The following is a 23,116-nucleotide window of genomic DNA, read 5'->3' as shown; positions in this document are numbered from 1 at the left end:
TAACATGTTTTTATGCATCTATTTACTGTATTATGTTCACATATTGTATTCTTTGAAGTTTTTCTTCCTCTCTCAAGGACTATTTCCAGAATGGGAAAATTATAGTTCTTTGGCTTCATTCTTGCTATAACATGACTGATAAGTCATTATGGGTTTTGATTATGAGAGGACTTTGATGGATTTTTTTTCTCCTCTGGACTTATTTTTAAAAATATGTTAAAGTACTTTGGAGAGGATGTTTTGATGAGGTTTGGTGCTTCATTGAAGTACCAAAAGGTACTAAAGGTACCAAAAAGTGTCCCTTTCCTTCTTGTATCTATGCTTCATTTTAGCTTTTTGCCTTTTGGATATTCAGTATTTTGAAATGAAACATAAAATGATAGACTTGTTCAGGAGAGGAACTTTAGCAATTATTGTCCTCTCTGGAATTCATTTCACAGCCAGGAAAGTAGGACCTGGAAGAGGTAAGAAGACTAATTAATTAGTAGCAAAACCCAGATTTCCATACTTCTGTTTGATTTTCCTTTTAGTCTGCCATGGTGTCTCTGGCTGCTTTCTTTAGAGTAAGTCCTGGGATGCTAGAAAACTCTTTTGGAATTTAGAAGTGTGAAGGATTGTTGAAAAATATTGAAATAGTTGAAGCATGGTATCAACTATCTTAACATTATTTTTCAGAGCATTGAAAATCACTGTTGTATTCTAGTAATGAAATAAAAGTCACAGTATTGAACTATGATCCCTGATATTATTATTTAACATCTATTTAATGGAATGGTAGAAATACTGCTAATTGGGAGAAACTATAGTCTGGAGATATTCTTAAGTAGAAGTCTAAAATTCAGTTAAAAACCACACAAAAGCAATAATGTCAAAATGAAATTTCTTAATTCGTTGACCATTTGATTGAGGTAATGAGTGCTTAATATTTTGTAGTCATTGTCAGCTTCTCATTTGAACTGTTGTCTGCTTTCATAGCACTGGACACAGCAATACATCTTTTTAGCTCCAGTATCTGGCCCAGTGCCTGGCACATAATAGACAGCAGTTGGACTGTTCTTTAGTTTTTTTTATTATCTAGGTCTTGTCACCTCCTGCCTTGACCATTATAACTTCCACTTGTCATCTTAGTCCCTAGTCTCTCACCTGCAAGTGTTAAAGTGGATAATTGAAGCCTTTCTGGCCTTTCTGTATAAAAACCAAATCTCAAGGCTTAGCTGAAATTGGCCACTGCTGAAAAGGGGTTTCTTCATGTATTTGTGCTTGAAGTTAAACTATATTGTATCAAAGCTAGTATTTCTTCCAGGATTTGACTTATGAAGTAGTGCTCCAGGGTAGCAGGTTTTCAATAGATAACTTTAAACCTGACCTCAGTTATATTTCTGCTTCCTTACATAATCTTGTTGCAGTCAGTGAACCAATTATATGTGAGGTCAGTTGAGGTTTACTGGACACACTGAACTCTTATCTAAGCAATTAGGCCCATAAAGATTTACTGCAAGAATTACAATATTGTGCTTTTAAAATGGTGAGTTTGGGCCTCATTAACAGGATAAGATTTTTTAGTGTCTATGTGGGGAAACCTTTGTCTTTAGTTTGCAAGTAATTTTAAGCGGTTTGAGAGATTCACCAGTGTTACAGAATAGCATGGGGAACCTATGTCACCTTTGTGTCAGGATAGATAGTTGCAGCTACTTGTCAGTTTTAATGACTTAGTGACAGAGGTTACACGAAAGCCTCCAGGGAAGTGTTACCTAAGATTCCCTGACTTAGTAATCAGTGCTTGAGAAACAGTCTGAGAACCTAAGCCTCCAATCCTTATGATTTGCCTTATTTTTACTATTGTCCTAATTGCTTCTCGTTATATGAGAATTTACTTTGGGAAAAGGATTTCGTTTGAGATTTCTTTAGATACATTTTTAAGAATAGCACTCTCAAAAGGATGAGCCCCCTCAACTTTTAAAGCTCTTAAACATGCCCTGAAGTCTCCTCTAGAGTCTCTGAGCGCTCAAGAATTGATGCTTTTGAACTGTGGTGTTGGAGAAGACTCTTGAGAGTCCCTTGGACTGCAAGGAGATCCAACCAGTCCATTCTGAAGGAGATCAGCCCTGGGATTTCTTTGGAATGAATGATGCTAAAGCTGAAACTCCAGTACTTTGGCCACCTCATGCAAAGAGTTGACTCATTAGAAAAGACTCTGATGCTGGGAGGGATTGGGGGCAGGAGGAGAAGGGAACGACTGAGGATGAGATGGCTGGATGGCATCACTGACTTGATGGACGTGAGTCTGAGTGAACTCCGGGAGTTGGTGATGGACAGGGAGGCCTGGCGTGCTGCGATTCATGGGATCGCAAAGAGTCGGACACGACTGAGCGACTGAACTGAACTGAATTTTTCTCTAATCTTCTTTGTCCCAAGTACCATACCGATGGATGACTTAACTTTTTTTGATGTGTTTTATTGTTTTTTATTTTCTAGCTAATGACGGGTTTTTTTGCTTTCTGCAGCTCTCATTGCAGATGTACAAGAGCTGGGTAATATGTTAAATAGGCTTCTTTGGATCTACATGGCAGTTTAGTTGCCATTAATGACATTGTTTAAATGAATTCAAGTAGTAAATACCTAACTTAAAGATTATGTTTTTAATGTAAATATATTATATATGATAGATAGAAGCTTAATACCCTTAATATATAAATATATAATGATGAGACACATCATATGATCCCATAGAAAATAGTCAAAGGATTTAAAGCAGCTCACTATCGGACAGGAAATTCAGATGGCCAGTAAGTGTGTATGTACATATGTTCTAGTGCTGCTTAATAGTTAGAGAGATGTAAATTATACAATAAGATAGTAATATTCACGCATCATTTGGGCCCAAACTGAAAAGTATTATAATGTCCAGTACCTACAGGGTTGCAGGGAAATGGCATTTCATATATCGCTATGAAAGTGTGAGTTCATTTGACTTCTTTGGAATGTAATATGGTAGTTGCTATTAAAATAAAATGTCTTCTTCATGTAACAGTTTCTCTATTAGGTTCTATTCACCAAGGGAAAAATCAGCACATAAAAAGGATGTTTGTACACAACATACATAGCAGCGTTTTATTGTTTTTGATAGTGACAAAACTAAAAGCAATCTGACTATATCAATAGAGGAATGATTGATAAATTATTATATAGACATTTTATGGAAGTTTTCACAGCTATTAAAAAAGAATAAATTAGATTTATTTTTGGGAACCTAGAGGGTATCCATGTGATACTGTTAAGCAAAAATTGAAGCCTTCAGAATAGTACATAAAGTTTAATACAATTTTTGTTCAAGTATTTAAAAAAAAAAAACTTGAAATACTCTTTTCAGGTGTATTACATGTTTTCCTGTGTAAAAAGAAAAGTGTGGAAGGCCACAGTCCAGGCTCTTTGATTTTTTTTTCCTGTGGCATTGGGTTGGGAGTGGGGTGGAAATGGAAGGTGTCATTTAATATTTCTTTTACATTTTTAGATTTTTTTTCTTTGTTACAATAAGCATATATTAGATTTTATTTTTAAAAAGCTAATAAACCCTCATGTTTAAAGTGAAGCTTTATTAAGTTGGAGAATACATCTATCATAGCTGCTTTTTCTGTGATCTGACTCATAAAAATATAAACTTTATGCTTTACGTTTAAAGAATTTGACTCATTTGACAGGACCTAAAAATTCTTGGTTCTTCGGAGTTGCGTTCATAACCAATGGTCATTCCTTAATCTCATTTTATGCTTTTGGTGGTTGTCTTGTTTTGAATATGACTAGTTACATTAAGACCAAAGATGTCCTTTGTAAATTATCACAATTTAACAACACCTTATAGATAAGCGTTTCAAGAGGTTGAATTGCAAATTGAATTTAAGGTATTAAATTGTGACCTGTTGATTAGTCAGAATATTCTAATGTATGTTGGCCATCCTATTGCTGCTTCCTCTTGTCTATCACAGTTCTCTTCTTCAGTATGGCTCTGATTAGTTTGCAGTATGGTTTTTCAAAAGAAATATAATTTTTTGTTCCTATTACAAAAATAAAACATCAATACACAAAACTTGGAAAACACTAAAAAAAAAAAAATTCAAATCATCCATAAGCCTAATTATAAATACTGTTGGTGGTGCTAGTGGTAAAGAACCCACCTGGCAATGCAGGAGATGTCAGGGATGTGGGTTCATAGCTAGGTCAGGAAGATCCCATAGAGGAGGGCATGGTAACCCACTCTAGTTCTCTTACATGGAGAATCCTATGGGCAGAGGAGCCTGGCGGGGCCATAGGTTGCAAAGAGTCAGACACAACTGAAGCAACTTAGCATGAACATATAATGTCCCCTGGTTCCTCCATTTTCTGGGAATTTCTCATCAACTCTGTAGATTTAGTTTGATATTTTAGAATTTTATATAAATGTAATAATACAGCGTATATTCTGGTTTTGTCTAGCTTCTACCACTCAGCATAATTATTTTGAGATTCTTCCATGTTAGTCTGTTCCTTTTTATTGCCAAGTAGTATTCCATTATATGAAATAATTACAATTTGTTTATCCATTCATCTGTTGATGGATATCATGTCATTGTTACCATTCTGAGGCTCTTAAAATAAAGCTGCTATGAACATTTATGTTGGGAAAGATTGAAGGCAGGGGGAGAAGGGGACGACAGAGGACACAATGGTTGGGAGGCATCACCAGCTCAATGGACGTGAGTTTGAGCAAGCTCCGGGAGATGACGAAGGACAGGGAAGCCTGGCTTGCTGCAGTCCATGGGGTTGCAAAGAGTCGGACACAACTGAGCGACTGAACAACAACAACTCTGTGTGAACATAATGTTTTCTTTTTCCTGGGGCAAATACCTGGGAATGAAATTCTAACTGGAGGCTGAAAGTCTGAGGTCAGGGTGCCAGTATGGTTAGGTTCTATGAGGATGCCTCCTACTGACTTCTTGACATGGCAGAGAGAGTGGAGATACAGAGCAGGCTCTTACATCTTTTTTTAGAAGAAGACTAATCACATTTATGAGGGCTCCACCTTCATGACCAAATGGCCTGCCAAAGTCCCCACCTCTAATACTCTCATACTGGCAGTTAGTTCAGTTCAGTTCAGATCAGTCACTCAGTTGTGTCTAACTCTTTGTGACTCCATGGACTGCACCATGCCAGGCCTCCCTGTCCATCACCAACTCCCGGAGTTTGCTCAAACTCATGTCCATTGATAATCAGTGATGCCATCCAACCATCTCATCCTCTGCCATCCCCTTCTCCTCCTGCTCTCAATCCTTCCCAGCATCAGGGTCTTTTCAAATGAGTCAGTTCTTCGCATAAGGTGGCCACAGTATTGGAGTTTCAGCTTCAGCATCAGTCCTTCCAATGAATATTCAGGACTGATTTCCTTTAGGATGGACTGGTTCGATCTCCTTGCAGTCCAAGGGACTCTCAAGAGTCTTCTCCAACACGACAGTTCAAAAGCATCAATTCTTCGGTGTTCAGCTTTCTTTAGAGTCCAATTCTCACATCCATACATGACTACTGTAAAAACCATAGCTTTGACTAGATAGACCTTTGTTGGTAAAGTAATGTCTCTGCTTTTTACTGTGCTGACTAGGTTGGTCATAGCTTTTCTTCCAAGGAGCAAGCAAGCGTCTTTTAATTTCATGGCTACAGTCACCATATGCAGTGATTTTGGAGACCCCCCAAAATAAAGTCTGTCACTCTTTCCATTGTTTCCCCATTTATTTGCTGTGAAGTGATAGGAACAGATACTATGATCTTCGTTTTTTTAATGTTGAGTTTTAAGCCAACTTTTTCACTCTCCTCTTTCACTTTCATCAAGAGGGTCTTTAGTTCCTCTTCACTTTCTGTATCTGATGTTATTGATATTTATCCGGGCAATCGTGATTCCAGCTTGTGCTTCATCCAGCCCAGAATTTCGCATGATGTACTCTGTTTATAAGTTAAATAAGCAAGGTGACAGTATACAGCTTTTACATACTCCTTTCACGATTTGGAACCAGTCTGTTTTTCCATGTCTAGTTCTAACTGTTGCTTCTTGACCTGCGTACAGATTTCTCAGGAGGCAGGTAAAGTGGTCTGGTATTCCCATCTCTTTAAGAATTTTCCACAGTTTGTTGTGATCCACACAGACAAAGGCTTTGGTGTAGTTAATGAAGCAGAAGTAGATGTTTTTCTGGAACTCTCTTGCTTTTTCGATGATTCAGCAGATGTTAGCAATTTGATCTCTGGTTCCTCTGCCTTTTCTAATTCCAGCTTGAACATCTGGAAGTTCACGGTTCGTGTACTGTTGAAGCCTGGCTTGGAGCATTTTGAGCATTACTTTGCTAGCATGTGAGATGAGTGTAATTGTGTGGTAGTTTGAACATTCTTTGGCATTGCCTTTCTTAGGGATTGGAGTGAAAACTGACCTGTTCCAGCCCTGTGGCCACTGCTGAGTTTTCCAAATTTGCTGACATATTGAGTACAGCACTTTCACAGCATCATTTTTTAGGATTTGAAATAACTGGGGCCTGCGTGAGGGAGGCCGTGCGGCCGCAGCCTGCGACGGCCGGCGCGTCCCAAAGCTCGACTCCTCCGCCCGGACTAGGGCCACCCCCGGGGAGGTGGCGCCAGCGGGGACCGCAGGCTCTGGAGGCACGAGGCCCGGGCAGGGTGCCGAGTTCCCGAGGCTCCGCTGAGAAGCCGAGGGGTAGCGAGACCGCTGCTCGGGAGCCGCCACGATGGAGCTGGAACTGGAACCCTGTGGGGCCGGGGTCCCGGCTGCTGGGCAGCGGCTTCTCCAGGCCGAGGCCCCAGCGGAGAATGAGCCGGAGGCAGTGGTGGGTTCCCTAAAATTAATTAAAAAAAAAAAAAGAAATAACTGGAATTCCTTCACCTCCACTAACTTTGTTCGTAGTGATGCTTCCTAAGGCCCACCTGACTTCGCATTCCAGGATGTCTGGCTCTAGGTGGGTGATTACACCATCGTGGTTATCTGGGTCATGAAGATCTTTTTTATATAGCTCTTCTGTGTATTCTTGCCACCTCTTCTTAATATCTTCTGCTTCTGTTAGGTCCATACCATTTCTGTCCTTTATTGAGCCCATCTATGCATGAAATATTCCCTTGATTTACTTGAAGAGATCTCTAGTCTTTCCCATTCTTTTGTTTTCCTCTATTTCTTTGCACTGATCACTGAGGAGGCCTTTCTTATCTCCCTACTATTCTTTGTAACTCCCCATTCAAATGGGTATATCGTTGCTTTTCTTCTTTGCCTTTAGCTTCTCTTCTCTTCTCAGCTATTTGTAAGCCATGTATCAGACAGCCATTTTGCTTTTTTGCATTTCTTTTTCTTGGGGATTATCTTGATCACTGCCTCCTGTACAGTGTCACAAACCTCCATCCATAGTTCTTCAGGCACTCTATCAGATCTAATCCCTTAAATCTATTTGTCACTTCCACTGTATAATCATAAGGGATTTGATTTAGGTCATACCTGAATGGTCTCATCCTCTGTCGTCCCCTTCTCCTCCTGCCCCCAATCCCTCCCAGCATCAAGGTCTTTTCCAATGAGTCAACTCTTCGCATGAGGTGGCCAAAGTACTGGAGTTTCAGCTTCAGCATCATTCCAAAGAACACCTTCCAAAGAACACTCAGGGCTGATCTCCTCTAGAATGGACTGGTTGGATCTCCTTGCAGTCCAAGGGACTCTCAAGAGTCTTCTCCAACACCACAGTTGAAAAGCATCAATTCTTCGGCGCTCAGCTTTCTTCACAGTCCAACTCTTGCATCCATACGTGACCACTGGAAAAACCATAGTGTTGACTAGACGGACCTTTGTTGGCAAAGTAATGTCTCTGCTTTTCAATATGCTATCTAGGTTGGATGGGAACACCAACTCGATGGACATGAGTTTGAGTGAACTCCGGGAGATGGTGATGGACAGGGAGGCCTGGCGTGCTGCGATTCATGGGGTCACAAAGAGTCAGACACTACTGAGCGACTGAACTGAACTGAACTGAATGGTCTAGTGGTTTTCCCTACTTTCTTCAATTCAAATTTGAATTTGGCAATAAGGAATTCATGATCTGAGCCCCATTCAGCTCCTAGTCTTGTTTTTGCTGACTGTATAGAGCTTCTCCATCTTTGGCTGCAAAGAATACAGTCAATCTGGTTTCGGTATTGACCATCTGGTGATGTCCATGTGTAGAGTCTTCTCTTGTGCTGTTGGAAAAGGGTGTTTGCCATGACCAGTGCATTCTCTTGGCAAACTCTGTTGGCCTTTGGCCTGCTTCATTTTGTACTCCAAGGCCAAATTTCCCTGTTAAGATTTCATGCTGCTGCTACTGCTGCTAAGTCACTTCAGTCGTGTCTGACTCTGTGTGACCCCATAGACGGCAGCCCACCAGGCTCCCCTGTCCCTGTGATTCTCCAGGCAAGAACACTGGAGTGGGTTGCCATTTCCATCTCCAATGCTTGAAAGTGAAAAATGAAAGTGAAGTTGATCAGTCGTGTCCGACTCTTAGCGACCCTATGGACTTCAGCCTGCCAGGCTCCTGTGTCCATGGGATTTTCCAGGCAGGAGTACTGGAGTGGGATGCCATTGCCTTAACTGGCGGTTAAGATTCCAACATATGAATTTCGGAGGCACACAAATATTCAGTCCATAACTGTGGTGGATTTTATCAATCGGTCTTTGTCAGATTTTGGTATTCGGGTAATGCTAGTCTCATGGAATGAGTTGGGAAGTGTTTCCTCCTCTTCTTGTGTGTCTCTATGCAAATACAAGAAAATGTGCATAATTAGTCTTACTCTAACACCTTTACACACAAATTTGTACAGCTTGAGGGACTTACCTAGCGATCCCATGGTTAAAATTTTGCCTCTGGTGCAGGGGGTCTACGTTTGATCCCTGGTCAGGGGGAGCTGAGAGTCAAAGTGCCTTGTAGAGCAGAAAACCCAAAACATCAAAAAAAAAGAAGCAATATTGTAACAAATTCAATAGAAACTTTAAATATGGTCCATATAAACAAATCTTAAAGAAAGTGCAGCTCAGTACTTATTGTATATGTATATGCTCTGATTTATTTGATGTGTATTGATATATTTTTCCAATTTTAAGAAAAACTGAACCCCTTCTCTGTGCTCAGTGGTACACTGGATGGTATTACACTTCTCATTTAATTTGGATTACAGCTGTCTTTATTGGGTCAGAGCCTTCAGCCCACTGTATAGATGAGTGCCTTATATAAACTGAGGCTCTCTATATATGCCTTTGTTTCCTCTGATGCCTTAGAAGGATCTTACTGTATTTATCTTTGTGTCTTGGTGCTAAGTATATAGAAGATCCTTCATAACTAACTTTTACCCTATGATGTAGCTCATAGGGTAAATAATGAAGACTTTGGTTCTAAGCACGTTGTATTATGTATGTCCGTTGCCTCCCCTTTTTCACCCTGGTGTCCACTATATCCTAGTACAGAGTGATACACAGTAGAAATGTCACAGTTTAGTAAATGAACATGCCCTTGGTTCTTTTGACTTCTCTCGTTGTGAGGTGGTAATGCGTGCACCACCATGCATGCATGCATGGTAATGGTATTTCTGCTTTATTGACTACGCCAAAGCCTTTGACTGTGTGGATCACAATAAACTGTGGAAAATTCTGAAAGAGATGGGAATCCCAGACCACCTGACCTGCCTCTTGAGAAACCTATATGCAGGTCAGGAAGCAACAGTTAGACCTGGACGTGGAACAACAGACTGGTTCCAAATGGGGAAAGAAGTGCATTAAGGCTGTATATTGTCATCCTGTTTATTTAACTTATATGTAGAGTACTTCATGTAACATGTTGGGCTGGATGAATCACAAGCTAGAATCAAGATTGCTGGGAGAAATATCAATAATCTCAGATATGCAGATGATACCACCCTTATGGCCGAAAGTGAAGAGGAACTAAAGAGCCTCTTGATGAAAATGAAAGAGGAGAGTGAGAAAGTTGGCCTAAAGCTCAACATTCAGAAAACTAAGATCATGGCATCTGGTCCCATCACTTCATGGCAATTAGATGGGGAAACAGTGGAAACAATGTCAGACTTTATTTTTCTGGACTCCAAAATCACTGCAGATGGTGACTGCAGCCATGAAATTAAAAGATGCTTACTCCTTGGAAGAAAAGTTATGACCAACCTAGATAGCATATTCAAAAGCAGAGACATTACTTTACCAACAAAGGTCCGTCTAGTCAAGGCTATGAGTTTTCCAGGGGTCATGTATGGATGTGAGAGTTGGACTGGGAAGAAAGCTGAGCACTGAAGAATTGATGCTTTTGAACTGTGGTGTTGGAGAAGACTCTTGAGAGTCCCTTGGACTGCAAGGAGATCCAACCAGTCCATTCTAAAGGAGATCAGTCCTGGGTGTTCTTTGGAAGGCATGATGCTAAAGCTGAAACTCCAGTACTTTGGCCACCTCATGTGAAGAGTTGACTCATTGGAAAAGACTGATGCTGGGAGGGATTGGGGGCAGGAGGAGAAGGGAACGACAGAGGATGAGATGGCTGGATGGCATCACCGACTCGATGGACATGAGTTTGAGTGAACTCCGGGAGTTGGTGATGGACAGGGAGGCCTGGTGTGCTGCAATTCATGGAGTTGCAAAGAGTCGGACACGACTGAGCGACTGAACTGAACTGAACTGAATGCATGTAGGGGTGTGTGGTAAGCCTGGGTTCAGATTCTTCCTGAGCAATATGAAATGCTTTGGGAAAGTAACTCACACAAGCTGCACCAGCTAGGTGTCAGCGTGGGCTCTGTATGTTCAGAAGGTAAGTTTGAGTGTAAATGCAGAAGCTTATACATGAACCCCCAGTCCATACCATGCGGGCTGCTATCTAGGACACACGCCAGGTAGAGGACCGTGCAGGTGAGAACGGGCCTTTAATATCCTCTCACACCTGGTTCTCCCTGGCTGAGGGGCTGGACAAGGCGCTTTCCCCATAATCCTCATGATCACTGTGCTTAGGAAGTGTTACTGCCCCCCTTTTGACAATAAGGAAATGTAGGCCCAGGAGATCCAGGGACGCTGAGAAAGGACAGCTTGAGAAATCCCCAGGAGCTCTGTGTGGCTTCAAAGGCTTCTTCTTTCCATTATAGTGTGTTGACCCTTGGGATACTAAGTAACCATCACCATTTGTGAAGGGTTTTATTAAAACTGAATTTGAACTCCGATATAATTTTCTGAAATTTTTTTTTTTTTAGCTTTACAATATTGTACTGGTTTTGCCATATATCAACATGAATCCGCCACAGGTATACACATGTTCCCCATCCTGAACCCTCCTCCCCCCTCCCTCCCCATACCATCCCTCTGGGTCGTCAGTGCACCAGCCCCAAGCATCCAGTATCGTGCATCGAACCTGGACTGGCGACTCATTTCATATATGATATTATAATTTTAATCTTTACATATATGGCAGATTTGAGGCCTTGAAGGGAGAAAGTTAGGAACCAGACGTTTTAATTTTACATAGATAAAGAAATCACCGAATATAGAATCAAGCTCTCTGGCATTACTCTGACTTCAGTTTATCATTCTGTGGACTCTTGGAAGGAGGCGTCCTGTGCTTGGAAACCCTGGGTTCGGGAATTTCTCTCATGTACTGGGCGGTGTTTATGTTAGGTTATGGATGGCAGTTTGTTTTGCAGATGTTCATAATGTACAATCTCATATCTTGTTTCTATTTCTGGAACACTTTCAAGTATGACTCATGTATTGTTGAGGCCATCCTAAAAATACAGCTAGTTTCAAGCATTAATGTAAAATACACCACAGATACCACACAGCACTACCTAATGCATTCTCTCAGTAGTTTAATGTGACTTCCTAAAAAATTAAATGTTTTCTTTGACAAAATATGCTATACTAAAATATGAATAAGTGAAAATGTTTTTTTTTGAGAAGTGAGTTCTCTGACAACAAAATGTTAAGAACAAAATGAATTTGAAATTTTAATAAAAGGAGATATCATTGGTATTACCAAAACCCAAGAAATAGAATTAGTGTCCATAAAAGCAAGTCCACTAACTTTGGTGGAACCTTGGTGAGGTTCATTTCTGTGATTATGTGCTTGTGTTAGCTGTGTCTGACTGTTTGCGGCCCCAGGGGCTGTAGCCCGCCAGGCTCCTCTGTCTAGGGGGTTTCCCAGGTAAGAACCCCGGAGTGGGTTGCCACTTCTTCCTTCAGGGGACCTTCCCGACCCAGGGGTTAAAACTGAGTCTCTTGCATCTCCTCATTGGCAGGCAGGTTCTTTTCCGCTGTACCTCCTGGGTGAGGTTCATACTTGGAGGGGAAATCTTGGTCCTGAAGATAGAGCCTGTGTCAAACAGAGAGCTAGTGGGAAGCTGCTGCGTAGCACAGGGAGCCCAGCTCAGTGCTCTGTGACCACCTGGAGGGCTGGGATGCGGGGCTGGGAGGGAGGCTCCGGAGGGAGGGGAGATATGTGTGCACAGTGTATACACAGAGCAGATTCACTTTGCTGTACAGCAGAAACTAAGGCGGCATTGTAAAGCATTATATTCCAGTAATAAAGTTAAAAGAAAAAAAGATTTTGGAGGAGCGGTGGGACATAATGGCTGGAGTACAAGTTTGGACTCAAACAGTTTAGGTCTAAATCTTGGTTTAGGCATTTATCAACTATAGACAAATAGTACCACTGTAAGGGCTTTGACTTTTCTTATTCGTAAGATGAGAATAGTGAATATTTAATAAATACATGTACTGCTACTACTGGACACTCTTTAAGTGCCTAATTTAATGCTCATAACCATCTTATAAGTAAGTTCACTTCTCATATCCACTATACAGATGTAAAAACAGCACAGAGAATTTGAATAACTGATCAAAATTGCACTATAAGCAGCAGGTTGGACGTTAACAGTTTGGCCTAGTCCTTATCCTTACGTGGAGGCAGTCTGCTGTCTTGTAGAGTTGTTGTGTGATCTAACTGAGAGTATGAGAAATCAGTCATGTTTTTCCCCAGCACATGACAGGAATGCAATAAATCATGGCTATCATTATCACTATTATTGTTGTTGTTTTTCAGTCGCTAAGTTGTGTCTGACACTTTGCAACCCCATGGACTGCAGCATGCCAGGTTCCCCTGGCCTTCTCTCTCCTGGAATTTGCTCAAATTCATGTCCATTGAGTTGGTGATGCTGTCTAACCATCTCATCCTCTGTCGTCCCCTTCTCCTCCTGCCCTCAATCTTTCTCAGCATCACGTTCTTTTCCAATGAGTTGCCTCTTTGCATCAGGTGGCCAAAGTACTGTAGCTTCAGAATCAGTCTTTCCAGTGAATATTCAGGGTTGATTTTCTTTAAGATTGACTGGCTTGATCTCCTTGCTGTTCAAGGGTCTCTCAAGAGTCTCCTCCAGCACCATGATTTGGAAGTATCAATTCCTTGGTGTGTAGCCTTCTCTGTGGTCCAGCTCTGATATCTGTACATGACTACTGGAGAAATCATAACTTTGACTATATGGTCCTTTGTTGGCAAAGTGATTCTCTACTTTTTAACATGCTGTCTAGATTTGTCATTGCTTTCCTTCCAAGGAGCAAGCATCTTTTAGTTTCATGGCTGCAGTCACCATCCACAGTGATTTTGGAGCCCAAGAAAAGAAAATCTGTCACTGCTAACACTTCTTCCTCTTCTATTTGCCATGAAGTGATGGAACTGGATGCCATGATCCTAGTTTTTTTAGTGTTGAGCTTCAAGCCAGTTTTTTCACTCTCCTCTTTCACCCTCATCAAGCAGCTCTTAACTAAAGTAAGACAAAAGAAGGGAAAAGGTCTTTGTGACAGTATAGCAGACTACAGGGCCAGCCAGAGGGTTCAGAAGGTGCTTATTCATATGAAGAAACCTCTGTAGAGTTGAAGTGTAAACGGCAGACATTTCCAGATACCCTGGGACGCGTGGAAATGGGGCAGTACTGCTGCTGCTTGACAGCCAGTTTGAGTGTTAAGGGCAAAGGAGGGGATGACTGAGGACTATCAGGTATGCCTCTGGCCAGTGACTCTTCTCAACACACAAGGATCATGCTGAGTGGAAGACACTCCCATGAACATACTCAGAGTATGAAAGGGAAAGTGTCAGTCACTCAGTCATGTTCGACTCTTTGTGGCCCCGTGGACTCTAGCCCGCCAGACTTCTGTGTCCGTGGAATTTTCCAGGCAAGAATACTGGAGTGGGTTGCCATTTCCTTCTCCAGGGGATCTTCCCAACCCAGGGATCGAATCTGCGTCTCCTGCGTTGCAGGCAGATTCTTTACCATCTGAGCCACCAGAAAGCCCTGAACCTACTCAAAGCTCTATACAGTTCCTAGGATCTGGTTCTAAATAACTTCATCTCTGTGCCTTTCTCTTCCCACTTAAGAAGATACGTTGGTGTACACACTGCTCTGTTGTTATAACTGATTCTTCTTCAGTTTGCTAAGAAAAAGATAAATTATTCCTAAACCTCAGTACTTGTTGATACTGACAACTTACAGGGGGAGAAACCTCACACTGGATTAGGAAATGAAGCCTTCGATTAAAAAAAAAAGTCTTGAAAATAAATATGAGTTCTAAGATCATGGCATTGAAAATAGAGTGGAACGATATTGAGACTCTGTCATTATGAATAGTTATAAATAGTTATAAATATAAAAGGTGGGAGGAAGCTGAAGAGACCAACTTGGCTTTCCCTTACAGAACTTTGGAAATTTCATATTTTAAATAGACAAGTCCAGATAATGGAAGGTCAGGCACATTGCCAAAGGTGAATACACAGAAGCAGCATAAAACCATAAGAACAGTGTGGAGAAGGCCCGAGGCCGGAGTAAACTGAGGTTTGGAAAAATGTAAAGAAAAACCCCAAAGTGTTCAAGTTTTTAATTACATATTTAACACCAAAGTAAGGAAGGGTAGCAGATCCGCAGCATAGAGAACTTTGTGTCGTTTTACTGAGAAACGAGAGCTTCTTAGCTCTTATTTTGTTTCATCCTTACAGAGCAGGCAGATGGACCTGTCTTGGAATAAGAAAGAGTAGACCGTATATTATAATGATTTAAGCCCATAGTGGGAAAGAACAATAGTGTCCATCTGACAGCTAAGAATAAGATGTAGGTGAATTGCTTCCTAGCATCGCAGAGCTCCTTGAGATTCTCAAAGGTACAGGTCTTAGGGCAGTGTTTTTCAATGTGTTTTTCATTATTGCACACTTAAGGACATTTTCCCCCGATTGTCTCTCCCCAGTTCTGTGAAATTTTAATACACAAGTATATTGTAATAATATCTGTTAATGCAGAGCATCCCATAGTGGGTAACAGGCTATGGTATTGGGTTGGCCAAAAAGTTGGTTCAGGTTTTTCCGTAAGATGGTACGGAAAACCTGAACTAGCATTTTTTCAGTAGTTAAGAATTGTTCCCATGTCTTCCTCCAGGAGCCAAGTGTTGCCCCCATGCATGTTACACCATGCATGGTGTAGTGGCTTCATAGAGGATAGGAGGGAAGCCAAGCACGTCCACTTGGGTGACGAATCTCCTGATTTTCACACATTAGAAGCACTTGCTTTGTAGAAATTATAAATTGCTTTAGCGTGGCCTCAGTATGTGATACACCAAGCAGTCTGCCCAATACCTTTCCTTAATCGTCCCACCATGATTAAGAAAATCAGAAATTTAATTTTAATTTTTTTCTAATGATTAAATATTAACTTTTGGGGGGAGAGTAGGGGCAATCACCCAAGCAAGATTATGCTGTTGGTGGGGGGCGTGGAGGGAAACACAGCTTTAGTCCTAGGCAAATGTTCTTAGTTTGATTTTTGAATTCTTTCATGACCTTCCTGGATGATTAAACAAGGTTTAACGAGTATAGGAATGTTCAACACATACAAAAGACTATGTTTTTTATATGCATACACAGACGCTGGACTGTGCTGAATTGCTCATTTGTGTCTGACTCTTTGTGACCCCAGGGACTGTAGCCCGCTAGGCTTCTCTGTCCATGGAATTTCCTAGGCAAAGAATACTGGGGTGGGTTGCCATTGCCTCCTCAGGGGATCTTCCCATCCCAGGGATTGAACCTGCGTCTCTTGTGCCTCCTGCATTGGCAGGCGGATTCTTTACTGCTGTGCTACCTGGGAAGCCCATACACTACACATATACATATACACACATACACGTGTTGATATATATGTGTATACATGTGTGTATTGTGTGTTTATGTACAAAATGCAATGTAATAGTAAAACAAACACTGTACCCACATCTCATTTAAGAACTAGAATATTATAATTATCTTTGAAGTTATCCACAAGAATCTCTCTGATTCCTTTCCAGATATTCTGAATTTATGATTCTCTGGCTTTTTTGCTTTATCAAGCACTGTTTTGATCACATATGCATGTGTTTGTAAAAAATTCAATTTACTAGTTTTTTGAGCTTTACCAAGATAGTGGGGCTTCCATGGTGGCTCAGCGGTAAAGAATCCGCCTGCAGTGTGCAAACTGCAGAAAAAGCAGGTTCAGTCCTGGGTCAGGAAGATCCCGTGAAGGAGGACATTGCAACTCACTCCAGTATTCTTGCCTGGAGAATCCCATGAAAAGAGGAGCCTGAAGGGCTCCAGTCCATCGGGTCGCAAACAGTTGGACATGACTAAAGTGATTTAGCATTCGCTCATCAAGATAGTGATATTAATCATTAATGCATGATTTAGTTTGTGACAGTTTTTTTCTCTTTTAAGAGTTAAACATGTTGTTTGAAGTAATGGGGGTTCATTCTGTTATTTTTTTGGTCATATAATGTTCCACTGTGTGCTTTTTATCCATCTCCTATCTTCAGTTTTATGTTGAGCCACACTGCTATGAGTATTCTATATCGTATCTTGATGTGTAAAGGGGAGAGTTTTTCTTGAATTCCTAGTAGAACACATGTTTAGTCACTGGGTGACATTTAAGTGAGTAAATACAAATGAATTGTATTAATACAAACATTTAAAAAATGTTTAGTCAAAAAATGAGTGTGTTCATGGATGATTTAATAGTAGACTTAGGGACTTCCTTTGTAGCTCAGAAGGTAAGGAATCCACCTACAATGCAGGAGATCTGGGGTCGATTCCTGGGTCAGGAAGATTCGCTAGAGAAGGGAATGGCAACCCACACCAGTATTCTTGCCTGGAGAATCCTATAGACAGAGGAGCCTGGTGAGCTGTAGTCCATGGGGTCGCAAAGAGTCAGACATGGCTGAGTAACTAACACTTTCACTTTTTACTAGGGCCTTCCCTACCAGCCCAGTGGTTAAGATTCAGCACTCCCAGTGCAGGGTGCACAGGTTGAGTCCCTGGTTGGGGAACTAAGATCTCCAGATGCCATGTGCCCCAAAAATTAAATAAATAAATAAATATATATATATATATATATGTAGCAGACTTAGAATGATAATATACAGAAGAGTCTTCTATTCCCAGAAGAGTTGGTGTTGAATAGATGTAAACTTTAAAGGAGTCATTTAAATCTACCATCAGACATCCTAACTGTGAAGTTTGAGAGATCTCATAATCCAGTGCCAACGTAAGTCATAGTTTAAAGTTTTTTTCAAGGTTATGATACTCATGAATTGTCTGAGATGCTTTGGTCCTATCCCCTTTCAGGACAAAAGAGTTGGGCTGTAACATTGTGACAAAGTAATGGTAGCAGTTGTTCATATCACCCTTAAAAACACTTTTGTTCCTTTAGTAACACAAGCATTCTTATAAGCTTATTTTTTTGGCCTTACTGCGTGGCTTTGTGGGATCTTATTTTCCCGACTAGTGGTCTGAGCCAGGTCCATGGCAGTGAAAGCCGAAGCCTTAACCACTGGACCCCCCAGGGAATTCCCATTTCTTATTAGCTTTTAAGTGTGGGATTATGTGACTCTTTGTGATGTAATAAACCCTATTATTTTAGATAATAATGTTTTTTTTGTAAAACAGTGTGAAAATTCAGCAGATGTAGGTATGAATGTATATATGTGTGTATGCATATATGCGTGTATGTATATGTGTATAGATGTGCATATATATATACATACACATGTACATTGTATATACATTTTTAACTTAATATACTGTCTGCATTGGTTGCTTAGAGGTTTATGTTCTATGTAGTAGTCTTATTTGCATTTCATTTTACCTTTTTTTCCACTTTAAAGTCTCAGACTCTCTGGCTCAATCAGTAATTCAACATCTAAGATGGATAATGCAGAAGGATCTTTTGGGGCAAGACGTCTTTCTAATAGGACCTCCTGGGCCTCTTCGACGCTCTATTGCTATGCAGTACCTGGTAAGCAATGAATTCTTGTGGATTCCTGAGGGTCTTAACTTTGATAAACTGTTTTGTGAGATAAATTAAGAATTTACAGAAGTTTCAGGTTTAGCCCTTATTGTTTATAAAGCATTTGGAATAAATTATTCGGGAAGTCAATGTACGTTTGCCTTTCATAACTTTAGCAAATGTTTGCTCCAAGTAGAAAACCCTCCACTTCTAGTAGAAAAGAGATCCATCTAAATTCAAGCAATGAGTAGTTGCAAACAGGATCAGCAACTCTGAGATTAGAAAACAAAGTGTAGTTTTGTTTTTCTCAAGAAACATTCTTTTATCTTTAGTCCACATTTTGAAAAGTCATCTTCTGACTTTTGATGTTATATGGTCTCTAAAGGGAGCCTAAGGATTACAGAAGCTCTCTTATGTATTATGTGCACTCTTTTTTTTTCTTTAAATAGATGAGAAAACAAGTTCACAGAGATTAGATAACTCACTCAGGCTTTATCCAGAAAGTCAATGATGGAGCTAGACTTCAGATCTCATATTGCTTTTCCTTTCTGATACTATATCCTCTGAAATGTTTGCAGTTCTCTAAGTTGAGTTGAAATATTCAAATATTCAAATCTCAACCGAAAAAAAAATTGCAGGACTTTTTCCTACTACTTTGTCAGTATTAATAGGCATTGCTGTAATGATTGAAAGAGGAACCCTCTCAGTTGAAGTTGGTCTGTTCCAAAGATAATTTTTAGGATGAAGAGAAAAACCTTACTTAAAGCTTCCTTTTGTTATTTGATATTAAATCATCTATTTCTAATTTATTGAAATATACTTCATGTACTCTCTTATTTTAGTGGTGAGTTTATCTTGGTACTTTCAAAATTATGTAGGGCTGTAATGATGAAAATTCCATGAATAGAACCTAACTCTGTTTAGTTCATAAATTTCATATCCCTTATTTGTTCCCTAGAATCAATCTGTGAGGTATAGTGTGCCATTGTATTATTATCCTCACTTTATTAATAAACAATACAAAAGTGTATTTGTCTTGTCTAAGAATGCAGAGTCAGCCACCAAGATTCCCAGGTCTAGAACCTCTTCAGTTTTAAATTGTGCACTCTACCTGGCTCATTTCAAAGGCAACAATATCTCACTTTGATTTTGTTTCTGACAAGTCTTTGAAGCTTGTTAGAAATGTGGAGTAGCCAGGCTAAGAGAGTATAGGAATCCTGTTGGCTAAAAAATGCAATTCAAGTTTATAAGTATAATCCTTGTATCTTAAAAAAACAACCACCACCAAACTTTCAATTGCCAGAGCTGAGGCAGCTTTAGGATTTGGAAATACATGTAAGAAAACTTACTAGCCTAAGCTGCCTTGCAAACTGCAGTGGGTACTATTGCCAGTAAATTTAAAGACCCTATGTGTAGTAACAGCCAGAGTGGTGGTGGTGTTCAGTCGCTCAGTTGTGTCCAACTCTGCAACGCCATGGACTGCAGCATGCCAGGCCTCCTTGTCCTTCACCATCTCCTGGAGCCGCTCAAACTCTTGTCCATCGAGTCAGCGATGCCGTCCAACCATCTCCTCCTCTGTTGTCCCCTTCTCCTCCTGCCTTCAGTTTTTTCCCAGCATCATGTCTTTTCTAAAGCCTTTGACTGTGTGGATCACAAAAAACTGGAAAAGTCTTGGAGAGATGGGAATACCATATCACCTTACCTGCCTCCTGCAAAACCTGGATGCAGGGCAAGAAGCAACAGTTGAAACCAGATACGGAACAATGGATTGGTTCAATAGCCAGTGTAGATGACATCTCTAAAGGCAGAAATTTCGGGGCAAGCCTGTTGAATCAATGAGAAATTAAGCAGAAATAACTGAATACTTGTGTTTATTTCATATTTCACTCATAGAGTAGGAGTTTTGTAGACAGTTTAAAATAAGTCAGCAGACCTCTGCCGCCGTCCCAGTCTGCTGCTCCAGGTGCTATTTGTGAGCTTGTCAGTGCTGCTTCCGTGGAGCAACAGCCGAGGAGACCTTGGTCTCGTCTTGGCTGACGAAAAGTCCCAGGAAACTGTCAGGACTGAGGAGAGCAACCTTGGTGTGACAGTTCAGGGTGCTACTGTGATACAGTTTATAGTAAGAGGCATACGGCATTTGGTCAACCACTGTGAATGTCAGGGATTTCCAGCGAGGGAGATCACAGGCAGTCGTCAGTGAAACAGGACAGGAAGGCGCTGCGAGGTGCTCCAGGAGCCAGAAGGAGAACCTGCTACTTGATTCAAGAATTGTGCTCTCACAGGCGGTTCATTTAGAGAAACATCCTTTGGTATCAGCACATCTTTACTACTTTGGTGTACATTTTCTCATTTTAAAACTTTCCCCTTCTTTCCACATTTTCTAAAACTTATGGGTGCACGGGAACAGGCACATTTTAAAAGACTAATGATGATGATAATGTATTTTTATCAACATCACTTGGAGATAAGGTTAATTAAAAAAAAAAATCCCCTTTCACCATTAATGGCATACTCATTCAACTTTTTTCTTTGTACTCCTCCAGTAAATTAATTTGTTCTTCCTGTTTAATAAAAACATATTACATACCTTATTGGATTGGAGAATGTCATTGTTTTTAATTCAACATTGTAAAACCAAGGATAATGTTAACAACTGTTTATACCTTGTTGTTACATATAAGGAAAAAGGAATTTAGGGATAGATTAATTATTTTAAGAGAAGTGGATTCTGGGTGGTTTCTTCTTCAAACCAAATGGTTTTTTTTTCTGTGTAAAATAATAACCTCCATTCCCCCTTCTGCCTTTTCAACTTTCCTCTCCTTTTCCCTTCCTAATTAGTTCTATATTGACTCTTTTTTGTTGAACCAGTTATTGATATTTACCTTATTTTCACACTTGTTAAATGCTTAACATATACATGGTAGGTAATCATTGGTTTATAGAGTAAATTAATTTAAAGCACCCTTAAAAAAAAGATGAACATTATTTACAGAGATAGCTGTCGTTTATGTGAAAATCAAGTAATAGCCAAATTATTACTCTTGATATTTGAAAAGAACTTTACAGGAGATACTAAGATTTGTAAGATCACATTTTGATTATTATTGCCTAAGTAGCCAGTAATAAGCTATAGATTACTGAGTACAGTAAAAGTTCTGAGAAGAGATACATGTTTTGATTAATGTTCAGTTTATTACATTTTTTCTTAAAGCTGAGGCTCACAAGGCTTTCACCTAGAATTATGTTTATTAATAAAATGCTCTTCTGTAGAGTGACATTGTCAGAATACCTGCCTCCAAAGCATATGTTGGGAACTTGATTTTATCTTGGGACCATTTCACTCTCTTCAGGAGCTGACCAAAAAGGAGGTTGAATACATTGCCTTGTCAAGAGACACCACCGAAACCGACCTCAAACAGCGGCGAGAGATCCGGGCGGGCACGGCTTTTTACATCGATCAGGCAAGTGCTTATCACACTCCAATATGTGACTTTTCACTCCCGGTCTTTAAGAAATTGATTTTTAAAGTAGAAAAAGAGTAGCTCATGTACTAGCGAAAGACAGATGTACCATGCCCTCTCTAGACAGGTTTAATTTAGGTTTTTGGTTTCCCTCTTCTTGGAAATGCCTTGTTAGTTTACTACGAAATAAGAAACCATAGTTGAAATAAGTGGTTCTAAAATGTTAACTAAAGATTCGTATGCTGATTTCTTAATTTCCAGTTGCTTCCTATTAACTGCCTATAAAAATTTGAGTTTAAAAAAAAAACGAATTGAGATTTCAATATAGCAAATTCTCTAGCACATTTACTAAAATATTCTCAATCTAAAGGTGAAGTACATACAGGTATATTAAGCATAGTAAAATTAGATTCATAATTCCAGGAACTACAGCTTTTTGAAGAGAGTTCTTAGATGCAGGTTATCAATTAAAATAATGTTTTTTGAATATTATATTGAAGCTTGTGGGTGCATGCATACTCAGTCATGTTAGACTCCTTGCGACCCCATGGACTGAAGCTGGCCAGGCTCATCTGTCCATAAAATTTTCCAGGCAAGAATTGAAGTGGGTTGCCATTTCCCTCTCCCAGGGATCTTCATGATCCAGGGATCAAACCCATGTCTCCTGTGTCTGCTACACCGGCAGGCAGATTCTTAACCACTGAACAGACTCTTTACCACTGAGCCCCTGGAAATCCCTACAAGCTTTAGCTTGTACATTTCTTCAAATATTTTACTTAAAATATTGAACATTGTTCTTTGTTAGGAATGTCTGAGAAAAAAGGTCAGACTTCAAGCATTTTGTAGAGAAAAGATTCAGACATTCAATAAATTCATGACAACGTGCTTGAACTTCTTGTTTATAAACGTGCACATTAAAGCAGTAGTGAGCTGCTTTTTTCCTCCAGCTCTCAGCATTTGCTGATGTTCATTGCTGATGAGGAAGAAGGGATGAGGGGTCAGCGTTGCTGTCAATGGGGCCGTGGATTGATGCGATTATGAAGAGAGATTTGGTGACTATCTATCGAAAGGGAAAAGTTAAACACGTTTGCATCCAGCAGTAATATTTCTAGCAATTTTTATTTCCAATGTTATTCACACAAAGCATGAAAACATATATCAGTTTAGTTTCAGTTCAGTTCAGTCACTCAGTCATGTCCGATTCTTTGTGACCCCATGAACCGCAGCACGCCAGGCCTCCCTGTCCATCACCAACTCCCAGAGTTCACTGAGACTCACATCCATCGAGTCAGTTA

General features: G+C 40.2%; 1 protein-coding gene across 1 annotated transcript in view; it reads left to right on the top strand.

Annotated features, from left to right (window-relative positions):
• The window catches only part of VWA8 (von Willebrand factor A domain containing 8), a 384,198-nt gene that overhangs the window by 23,353 nt on the left and 337,729 nt on the right, over positions 1–23,116 (top strand). Inside the window, exons 3-4 of the mRNA XM_070380245.1 lie at positions 18,239–18,369; positions 21,711–21,821. Of these exons, the coding sequence (XP_070236346.1) occupies positions 18,239–18,369; positions 21,711–21,821 (242 nt within the window). The remainder of the gene's footprint in view (positions 1–18,238; positions 18,370–21,710; positions 21,822–23,116) is intronic.

This window comes from Bos mutus, chromosome 12 (assembly GCF_027580195.1).
Source record: "Bos mutus isolate GX-2022 chromosome 12, NWIPB_WYAK_1.1, whole genome shotgun sequence".
NCBI classification, from domain to species: domain Eukaryota; kingdom Metazoa; phylum Chordata; class Mammalia; order Artiodactyla; family Bovidae; genus Bos; species Bos mutus.
This window is presented reverse-complemented; position numbering and strand designations above follow the sequence as displayed.